The sequence below is a fragment of the Gossypium hirsutum genome, chromosome D05, assembly GCF_007990345.1.
Source record: "Gossypium hirsutum isolate 1008001.06 chromosome D05, Gossypium_hirsutum_v2.1, whole genome shotgun sequence".
NCBI lineage: Eukaryota > Viridiplantae > Streptophyta > Magnoliopsida > Malvales > Malvaceae > Gossypium > Gossypium hirsutum.
Genome location: NC_053441.1, coordinates 28,143,836 through 28,155,556, shown reverse-complemented (window position 1 = coordinate 28,155,556; position 11,721 = coordinate 28,143,836). Strand labels below are relative to the sequence as shown.

Sequence of the window (11,721 nt, the reverse complement as noted above, 5' to 3'; positions counted from 1 at the left end):
TTCACAAGAGGTATGGTCTGGTAATCCTGCTGACTATTCTGATATAAATATCTTTGGTTGTCCTGCGTATGCTCATGTTGATAATGGAAAATTGGAACCAAGATCCATTAAATGTGTTTTTCTTATTATAAAGCTGGTGTAAAAGGGTATAAGTTATGGTGTCCTGAAAATAGAAAAGTTGTGATTAGCAGAGATGTTGTTTTTTGATGAAACTGCTATGCTACCTAACTTATCTCTTAAAGACTCTTCCAATAAAGAAAATCAAAAGCAGGTGGAGCATCAGATTAATCTAGAATCTACAACAGAGTCGACTACTAAAGCCAGTACGAAAATTCAAAATAGAGTTGCTTCTTCACCACAATATTCTATCGCTAAAAACAGAACTAGAAGAGAAATTAAACCTCCAAAGAAGTATGCCGAGGCTGATCTAGTTGCTTATGCTTTAAATGTGGCTGAAGATATAGATGCAAACCAAGAGCCATCTAATTATTCTGAGGCGGTTAGTTGTGAAGATTCAGAAAAGTGGATATTTGCTATGCAAGAGGAGATGGAATCACTCCACAAAAACCAAACATGGGATCTTGTGAAACTTCCAAAAGCTAAAAAGGTTGTTCATTGTAAATGGGTGTTTAAAAAGAAAGAGGGGACTCCAAGAGTTGAAGAACCCAGATATAAAGCAAGGCTTGTTGCAAAGGGTTACAGTCAAATTCCAGGAGTAGATTTCACAGATGTGTTCTCTCTAGTTGTGAAGCATAGTTCGATTCGAGCTTTGCTTGGTATTGTGGCCATGCATGATTTGGAGCTTGAGCAGTTAGATGTAAAAACTGCATTTTTGCATGGAGAGCTTGAGGAGGATATTTACATGCAACAACCAGAGGGTTTTACAGTCTCAGAAAAAGAGGACTATGTTTGCTTGCTGAAAAAGTCTCTTTACGGTTTGAAACAGTCACCAAGACAGTGGTATAAGAGGTTTGATTCCTTTATGACTTATCATAATTTTAAAAGAAGTAGCTTTGACAGTTGTGTTTACTTTAAGAAAAACAATGATGGTTCTTTTGTGTATCTACTCCCTTATGTTGATGATATGTTGATAGCAGCAAAAGATAAAGGAGAGATAAGAAAGGTCAAAGCCCAACTAAGTGAAGAATTTGAGATGAAAGACTTGGGACTAGCAAAGAAGATACTTGGTATGGAGATTCTCAGGGATAGAAAAATAAGTAAATTGTACCTAAGTCAGAAAGGGCACATTGAGAAAGTTCTTTCCAAATTCAATATGCAGAATGCTAAGCCTGTTAGTACTCCTTTAGCAGCCCATTTCAGACTATCATCAGCTTTGTCTCCACAATCAGATGATGAGATTGAGTACATGTCACATGTTCCATACTCTAGTGCAGTAGGATCCCTCATGTATGTCATGGTTTGTTCACGTCCAGATTTATCATATGCAGTTAGTGCAGTTAGCAGATACATGGCAAATCCCGGTAAAGAACATTGGAAAGCAGTTCAGTGGGTTTTAAGATACTTACGAGGTACTGCCGATGTCTGCTTACAGTTTGGAAGAACTAGAGATGGAGTAATTGGGTATGTTGATGCTGATTTTGCTGGAGACCTCGATAGAAGAAGATCTCTCACAGGTTATGTCTTTACAATCGGAGGTTGTGCAATCAGTTGGAAAGCCACTTTGCAAACTACAGTCACTTTGTCTACCACTGAAGCTGAGTACATGGCGATTACTGAGGTTTGTAAAGAAGCTATTTGGTTGAAGGGATTATTTAGTGAACTCAATGAAGACCTTCAAATCAATACAGTATTTTGTGACAGTCAGAGTGCCATCTTCCTTACAAAAGATCAAATGTTTCATGAGAGAACAGAACACATTGATGTTCGGTATCATTTTGTTCGTGATATTATTGCTCGTGGTGATATTGTTGTGAGCAAAATTAGTACTCATGAAAATCCTGCAGATATGATGACTAAGTCACTTCCTATAACCAAGTTTGAGCACTGCTTAGACTTGGTTGGTGTTCATTGTTGAAAATAAACCCTTAAGGGGTTTTATGGAAGAGGTGGAGAAACTTGTTCGTTGAGAGTTCGCGATGAAGAACTTGTTCATTAAGAATTCGTGTCAAGGTGGAGATTGTTAGAATTAAGTGACACAAATCCTTATTTAAATTAAATACTGTGGTAAAATAAAATAAAAGTAAAATCCTTATAGAATTATACTTCTTTTATTTTATTTTAGAATAAGGTTTTTTAAACCTTATTAAACTCCATCTATTTGATATTATTATTAGAATAAGGAGTTTCACTCCTATTAGAATAAGGTTTACAAGCCTATAAATAGGCATAGTCTACTCCTCTTGTAAATAATTCGAATTCGACATAGTGAATTTTCTTCTCCTCTGCCCGTGGTTTTTTCCCGAAAAGGTTTCCACGTAAAATCTGTGTGTTCTTTATTTTTCTATTTCTATTTTTCTTTGCGATATATTGTCATTACCGACATTATATTTTTCTCAACTTCTAACCATAATTATTATATAAGTAAAAAAATGAAATTTGAACTTTGTGATTATTTTAGCTAATTGAATGGAAATACCTAAATGTTGAGTGTAAATATGCATTTATTCGTAGTGATAAGTCTTATATTATTGATTTTTATTTTTATTTAATTATATATAAATATTTAAGCTTAATTCATTTGTGTATATTTGAAAAATCAAATAACTCCACTTATTTTTAATATTAGATAATTATAATTATTTGTGTATACAATAAATAAATATAAAGTAGTGTTACATTGATAACCATGTTGCTGATTTTTGAAAATTGAATTAAATTTCAAATGTCACATATGTAATTGAATAAAATAAAAGTTCATATTTAATATTGTACATTAAAACAAAGTTTCTGTATAGTTTTAATATTCATCTATTTAAATCATATTTACAATGTAATTTAACATGGATTTAAAGCGTAAATTTTGTTTTAATTAAATATAATAAAAATAGATATATTTTAATTTTAATGTAGTAATATAATAAAAAATAAGAATATTCCTATTGATTTAAAAGTTTCTCTAAACTCATGCTTCTATTAATCTATAGTGGAATTTAATAACTATTTTTTATTTTAACTAAAATTGTAACCATTTTATTAAAATAAATATTAATTAAAAATTTTATATTTTACACACTAATGAAGTATAAATTTAGACTATACAGTCAAACTTCTTTAGATCAACATACTGTTATAGCAACATTTCATTATAAAAGTTTATTGTACAACTGATTTTTGTATGTTTTATTTTTATCCTCATAGTAGCTTTTTTTTCTATAATAGCATCTACAAATTATGAAGTACACTCTTTAGTAAATTAGTTCTTTAAAAATCATAAATTTTAGTTAAGACATTATTTCAATAACTTATTTCAATAACTTATTTCAATTTCGCATAATAAAACATATTAATCATATTTAATTAAATGAAAATCATCTTTAACAAGGGCGAGTTTGAAAAACCACCTAGTAATTAGATTTGAATGTAATTATTTGTAATTACATACTTGTGACTTGTTTGAGTAACCTATAGCCTCCCCAACTCAGCCTAGATGTTAGACCCGAATTCAGGAGATTACATTGGCTACCAAGACGACCCACTAAGTTGGCAGAATTTATAAAAAAAAGTCGTTTTAAAACATTTGTTTAACTTTAGAGGAAACTTACTATTTTCGAAAAAACTTAACGTTTTACCACCCTTCTGTCGACTCCATCCGATACTCAGCCATGATAGGAGTTGTTCTAGAAACGCCTTTGAACATCTTAGCCCCATTTGATCGCAATCTCTCCGCAACAGATCCATGGCTCCCCAATCCAGTTTAGGCTCAAGCAACCCTTTGCAATACTTTTAGCATTGCCTACGTCACAACGTCATTGCCGTTGTCGTTGTCATAGCCTCCGCCACCATTGGCGGTAGAGTTCTCAACATAGTCCTCTTCATGGATCCGGTTCTCGCCCTGAACAGTAGGCGACTCTACAAGTGCAGCCCTGCGTGGCTTACACCTACCACGTCTACCTTAAGTGTTCATAGTGAACTCTCAAAAATCTAGGATCTAAAGGGTATCTATAGGTTTCAAACAAAGGGCTTCAAGCATTAGCTATTTCCTAAGTATTTACAGTATAACGATCACAATTTATCTAAAGTTTCAAAAGTATCTAAGTCAAGACTGATAATGGGGTCTTGGATTTAATTTCCTGTAGAAAAATTAATTTTTCAAAAACTGTGGCATGGTTTTTTCTTAAAATACCATTTTTTGATGCATTCATGTAGACTTCCTCAAATTTCCATAGTCCAAGTTTAGAAAATCTAGGCTTTGATACTACCAAATGTGACCTCCCCAACCCGGCCTAGACATTAGGCCCGAATTCAACAGATTACATTGGCCACTGAGATGACCCATTAAGCTGGCAAAGTTTATAAAATAGCCGTTTTAAAACATTTATTTAACTTTAGAGAAAACTTAGTCTATTTTCAGAAAAACTTAGCGTTTTACGACCCTTTTTACGAAATAATACATTTAATTCAAAACCGATTGACTTATAAATTATCTATTTGTTTAAAAACTCGTTTTTCATCAATGCAATGAAAAAGTCATACTAGCATAGATTTAATGAAAACAATGTTTCATGCATTATAAAATAAAACTCAAGCATTAATAGCCTAAATATTTCATGCATTCCCTAAATGAACCTGAAACTAAGTCGCATGCCACAATTTAAATAAGACATTACAGTTCTTAAATAATAGGAACTATAAATAATAATGCGTAAAAATAAAAATATTAATAAAACTTTAATCCGAGTCGAGTCCTTCTATTTACCAGTTTCGCTTCTTAACCTAGTGGGTTATCTGTAAAGATGTAAAGTAAAGGAGAGTGAGTTATGAAGCTCAGTGTAAGTACTTTCACAAGAAAACTGAAACAAAATCGTAGGCAAAGCATGTGGGTTAGCAATTTTGAAAATAATCACAATCATAAAGCACTTTAGATTAACGGTTTATCGTATCATCACTTCACTACACTACTTCATAAAACACAATGTCAAATACACATGTTAATGTATGGCAATGAAAGTTCAGTTTATCAGAAAGGTCCTACCTAACTTCGCTACACACCTCACTCATAAGCTTCCCAGTACTCACCTACCATATCACTCTGGGTTATGGTTGAGCCACCGCTGATTTGCAGATAACTGCCACTTGTTGTGGATACACAACGTAATTGCAGATAAAATTTGACACTGGGTTTATAAATATTGTAGGTAAACCACCGGTAATTTAGATAAAAACATTTGCAATTAAGCTGCCACTGGGTTTGTGATCGAACTACATATTTGCAGTTACTACCACTTGTTGTAAGTGCACAACATGTTTGCACATTGAACAAATTGCCACTTGGTTTGTGGACAAGCCACCACTAGTTTGCAAATTATTAAATTGACACTCTTCCTCCGTACAAATCATCCTCCCGTGTAATGCAATATGATATACTTTATAACATAATAACGTAGAAATCTGTAGGATTATTTAACACTTATTCCATTCAGCACTAGCAATGACATGTTTATCATGTATTCAATAAGGTAATAACAGTATTAGGACTCACAATATGTCAATTACACTTTAACAGTAGGCATGATTAATATCAATTGTTTATTCATATCACCATAATGATTCAACTAAACAATATCAATAAACACATTATAACAGTAGAAATTCAGGCATATAAATTGTAAATTTGCGTATAAACACTAATTTAATGGTCAATTAAGTGCACAAAAACTTCTAGGAACAATTTAGGGATCAATTAGGGACTAAATTGAACATAACATAAATTTATGGGCAAAACTATAATTTTTTTAAAACTTGGGTCACATGGTCGTGTGTGAGGCTATAAGCCGTTTGAAGGGGTTACACAGTTGTGTAACAGGCTATGGTCGTGTGGAAATTGCAAAATCAATCTACATGGGAGACATGGTCGTGTGGAAGGCTATGTGGTTCACAAACTACACTAGGGTTTCTAAGGCATATAGTCATGTGGTGGACCATGTGGCCCACATGTGTGGCCCACAAGCCCATGTGGCCCTATTCTGAGGCTTGATTTGCCCCGATTCGCTTGTAAAAGAAGACACACCTGTCACTGGTATCTCGAACGGCATTCCTCATGTTCAAATCTAATCTGAGGTACATAAATCAGGTCCTTCAAATGATAATTATACAAGATATAACATTTGTTTTCTAAGATTTATCAATATTCAATGATATTAACGAAAGATTCGTCAAGAACAATGAAAGGTTGACTAATTGATTTGAAATATCAATATCGGATAGAAATTTAACGAAATTCGGGGTTCTAAACTTTAGATTGAGATGCACTTATCATAGTTGATGGAATTACGAAGGCTATCAATGTAGAATTTCAACAATTGATAGAGAATCAATTTTATTGGGGACTGATTTGATATCGAAAGCAATAATAATTTCAGCAATGGAGAGAAAATTTAATGTAAAGAAGAGGATGGAAAAGAAAGATGAGAAGATATAGGGAGATGGAAGAGAAATTCTAATTGGAAAGGAAGAAGAAACATAATCCTAGTGTAATTGGGGGGGAAATGACTAAATAGCTAGAGCTGGTAATTTCCCCTATTCTGTCGAAATAAAATGAAAGGGTCTTGGGTGGTTCAAACTTGGTTGTGCAAGGGGGGAGGATTGATGCTTAACCATTTGGGCTGCTACCCATTCTTGATAGATTTTACTCTAAATAATATTTATTTTAAAGTAATTTTTCATCCTAGTTTGCTGAAAATAAAGATTAAAGAAATGAGAGAAGTGTGGATTAAATCTAAAACCTCTAAGGAATATAAAAGCCACTTAACTATTAAGCATAAGACTTATTTCTTACTTGCTCATCACAACTACCCCCTTTATTTTGGGGTGTGACATAACCATTGTAATTAATGAGTCATTGCGGGTAACTAAAACCAATTATATTTTTCAATTATTATGAAAGATGAGAATTTGAGTAATTACGCGGGTACTTATAAAAAATTACACTAAAATCCAATTACCATATGTGACTTTTCAAGTATTTTGTACTTGACTTAAATTTAAAGAGTAATTTTTATACAATAATAATAGTATTTTAATTACTAATCTCGTTAAAATAATTTAAAATTTTATTTATTATAAATAATTTCCTATATATTTTGACCTAAATAATTAACTACATCACATAGTATTTATTATAAATTAATTATACCAAGTTTAACTACATTATACAATATTTATTGATTTAGTTTATGCTACTTGTTTTTTTTCTCAAACAATTATTGATAATTTTTATAATAATTAATATATTTTAAAATTTAAATTATGTAGTTGCGTGATTACAATTTAAAATACCAAATATAACATAGGAAACTACAATGTAATTACACTCTATTAGTCAAACATATTTAGGAAATTTTAATTCCTTCAATTACTCAGTGACATCCAAACACACCCTAAAATAAATTACATTTGTAAATTTTATTAAAGATATCATCTAAATCTCATTAATCAATATTATTAATATATTATAGTTTTTTATTTGAAATTTTAAGAAATTCAAATATGATCTAAATATCAAATATTGTTATAGCAATTTTTTTTTGTTTGAAGAAAATATTATTTATAGGAACCATGGTCAACAATAATGCAAAGACATGACACATTGTACAAATGATAAATAAACCACTACAAATTAATGTAAAAATGTCATGTCTGCAAAGTAATAAAAAAAAGGGCAAGTTGACAATAACTGCAACACTAAAATAATTTAGAAACAAACTAGAAAAGCACCAACTTGATCAAATTGCTGAAATTTGCATCCTAGCCTCGCCATCATTAAATCAACTTGAAGATGAACGCTGATCAACCAAGAAAAACTACCAAAAGCCGCAAGAGACATACCATATTAGTGATGCATGCACAAAAGGTCAAGTCTCAAATGTGCTATCCTTCTCCTCATTATCTTGAATATATCACCATCATTATGATCTATCATGATAAAGCCTTTTGAGAGCAGTTCCTAATAGAAATATGGATTGAAATTAAAAATAAAATAAAACTACGAAAAAATGCTGGAGAAACCGCGACTAGCAACTAACTCGAAGGCCAATGTCGATACCAACGAAGCAAAGATTTAGTTTGCAAAGATTAAATGACCAGGGTCTTTCTATGAAATTTTCTTAAATAATCCATAACTAATTATTTTCTCTTTATTATAAATGAAAATTACAAAACTAATGATGACTATTGATAGTGAAACTTAATTGAGTATGCAAGTTAACAACTAATTCACATTGGAAACATGTGACAATAATTGCATAGGTGAAAAGGAACCAATGGAGGGAAAAACTAATCTGTCAAAGCATTAAGGGTGTAAATGTCATTTTATCCATTTTAAATAGAGAGCTGTTATAAATGTATAGCCATAATTTTTATGTAACGAACAAAATTATTATAAAGAAAGTTTATTATATTAATAAAGCAAATAATATCATTTCATCAATTTAGAAAAAGAAAAATATGATAATATAAATTTACACAAACTATATCATATATAAACATTTAAATAAAACTTAGTACAAACGAAGTCTTTACTCGGTACAATGAATATTCTCTTTCCGAAGATAGCTGAACTCTGGATTAAAAACAGAACAAGAAATTGCATCTGAAAAAATATTTTTTATTAGAATAAATGTTTCTCATACATTTTTTGGTAATGGCTAAAGTTTGTCCTCAAAAAAGGGTAAATTTCAGCTTCTGTATTTCATCAAATGGCGTTTCAATTGCTTAACATCCGACTGTTTCAAGGGCTTCAGCATGAACATTTGAGCACCTTCTTCTAAGCACCTATTTTTTTTCACATAATATACTCCAACATTAAAATCTAACTATGAAAAATTAAACTTCATTTATTTATTTTGCACTTACCATTGAATAAAATGCAAAGAAGAAGGAAAAAAACATCTCCAGGAAAACTTACTGGTTAATTCGAGTTGGAATATTTTCAGATGACATGATTACAACAGGGACCTCCTTCAGAACTGATGACTCCTGTTTTTTCACAACATCAACTTAATTTCAATGCTCGCTCACATTTATTCTTCAAAATGGGTTCTTAACAAAATGTTGCATTTTCAATACCTTAATTTTCTTAAGCAGCTCATATCCTGTCATTCCAGGCATGCAATAATCTGTTATTACTAGATTTACCTTTGAGACCTGCAGTTTGACATTTAAAACACGACATTAAGCTTGCTGCATGAATCAGTAAGAGTTAAGTTCTGGGTTCTTACGGTGCCCTCCAAGGAATTCCTCTCGTCACTTCCCAAACCCAAAAATTCCAATGCCCTCAGCCCATTTTCTGCAGTTGTTACTGCACCAAAGACACAAGCAAATTCCTTTGAAAAATGACCCAAAGTAATGAAGGATTAAATTGTAAAAAGAATAAAAAGTATAATGTACCTTTACAGGAGGAGTTCTTGAGTAATTTCTCCACCAGTGTTCTATCAATGAGGTTATCATCCACCGCTAAAACATGTGGTTCATAACCAAACTCCACCGTCATGTCCTCAGAACAGCCACCGCAACTGCCGCCATAGTCACCATCCATAATTTGATAAAACATTAATGAACACCAAATAAGCAGACAGTTGCCTTAGCCCTCTATTTTATATAGTGTAACATGAAGGGTAAAAAAAAAAGCTGGTATAGCATTAAAAATTGGTCATCGAGTGACCAGACCAATAAACAAGCTCACAAGAGATGTATGAATGTAATGAGAGATTGTATTTAAAGAGAAAACAACAAGAATTTGAAGGTTGGTGGTGGGTGGTGTTTGGAGGGAGAGAAAGTGGAGCCCCTTAAAAGGAATTTGTAGGATAACAGAAGGAAAATAAAAATTCATTAAAATCAATGTATATCACAGATATTTCGTGATCCTTTTTGGGCTACTCTTTGATTTGATTCAGTCCCCACCAATTTTCTTTTTCCATTATTGATTTCCAGTATCAGTGTCTTCAATCCTTTACTGCAACATGATTCTTTCCTAGGCCAGTACATATGGACCACATAAGAACTAACTTAAATGCTTTTACAACCTTTTTTTTTAATGTTTTAGATTCTCTATGGGTACTAATAGATTTGCCCAACGGTATTCTCTTTTTTACTGCTTGCGTATTGAGAGATAACACTGTAATTTTTATTTTTATTTTGCAACTTATAAAGAATATTGATTCTGGATCATTGAATCCGTTTCCATATTTCAATTCATAACTACATATCCCATGTATTAAGAGTTACATGAAATCTTGACATGATTTAATCGTGGTCACGAAATTATGAATTATTTAAAAATATATATAGATTTAGTTTTAAACGTTTCAATTGAATAAATCCTAAATTGTTTATTAATAAATTTGGTTTCTGTAAAAATTGAATATCGATAATGGTAATATAGAATGATCACAAAACAATAAGAAAGAAAAATAAAGCACAATACTTTCGGGAAAAAACCATAAGTAGAGGAGAAGAAAATTCACTAATGTTGAAATTCGAATTATAGAAGAGGAGTTTTAACTACATCTATTTAAAGGTTGAAAAACCTTATTCTAATCAATGTCAAATAGAAGAAGAATAGTTCTATAAGGTTGAAAAACATTATTTCCATGCAAAGCGGATTTCAGAATTGATGTAAATATTAATATTTGAATATGTAAATCTTAACATATTTTATTTGTTAAAAAGTTACGAGTTATTAAATTAAGATATTTAATGGATTCGAAATCAAACAGTTTATATTATTTAATTTCCATTTCGATAGTAATCATTGAATATAATGTAGATAATAAATTAAGTCGAAATTTAAAATAATTATATAGATAAAAAAAATTCTAATATTACAAAAGCAAAATCATCAGGAACCAAGTGATGGAATTTGGAATAATAATATTTTCACTAATATGAGATATTCTTCTCCATTCCCATTGCCCAAAAGAGAAGAAATCTCTTTTCAACACTCTTCGCTATTAAGGAACTTGTGGATGTGGGCAGCAAAAAATATTACTTGAAATGTAAGTCTGGTTTATGTATGTGTTAAAGATGGTTCCATAGAGCTTACCTTGTGGTTCATCATTAGGCAGTTGCTTGAATCATATATGGAGCTCATAAAATAAGGCATTTACACATGCCGCCTCTCATCCTATATAAAAGAAGGCTTAATGCCTTCACTTAGGAAGCATCCCAACTTCTCCTCTTTCTCAAGTGTGTAATACTTTGGGAATTTCTTTTAATTGGGGATTTCATTAGTTTGTAATTTTTTTAATACTAGTGAAGTTATCATTTAATGTTGGAATCCAAGGACGTAAGCAATTTGTTGAACCAATAGTAATTTTTCAGGTTAATGTGCTGTGTTGGGGTAGTTTCAATTTGTTTTCGGTATTCTCAATTTAATTTTGGTGTTTAATATTAAAGCTACAGTTGTGTGAGATATTACCCGGTGTCCCCAACAATTAGTATCAGAGTCTCGCAGTTCCTTGATTATTGGATATTAGTGTAGTTGTGTGAAAGTGCATGTTTAGGAAATGTTTTGGTTAGGAAAGACTTGTATTTAAGAGTGTCTTT

The 11,721-nt window shown here is 31.5% G+C and overlaps 1 protein-coding gene across 1 annotated transcript; it reads right to left on the bottom strand.

Annotated features, from left to right (window-relative positions):
• Window positions 1–8,761: 8,761 nt before the first annotated feature.
• On the bottom strand, window positions 8,762–9,982 carry LOC107904842 (two-component response regulator ARR17). The gene is made up of 5 exons (XM_016831347.2): window positions 9,565–9,982; window positions 9,396–9,475; window positions 9,244–9,321; window positions 9,083–9,153; window positions 8,762–8,949 (listed from the first exon to the last, which is right to left on the bottom strand). The coding sequence occupies exons 1-5, from the start codon at window positions 9,725–9,727 to the stop codon at window positions 8,853–8,855; spliced, it is 489 nt and encodes a 162-aa protein (XP_016686836.1). The 5' UTR covers window positions 9,728–9,982; the 3' UTR covers window positions 8,762–8,852.
• Between the last annotated feature and the right edge of the window lie 1,739 nt (window positions 9,983–11,721).

Coding starts and splice junctions, on each gene's coding strand:
- LOC107904842 (XM_016831347.2), bottom strand. CDS start 9,727: ATGTTTTATCAAATTATGGATGGTGACTATGGCGGCAGTTGCGGTGGC. Junction 9,322..9,395: donor GGAATTCCTTGGAGGGCACC/GTAAGAACCCAG, acceptor GTCAAACTGCAG/GTCTCAAAGGTAAATCTAGT. Junction 9,154..9,243: donor AGCTGCTTAAGAAAATTAAG/GTATTGAAAATG, acceptor GTGAAAAAACAG/GAGTCATCAGTTCTGAAGGA.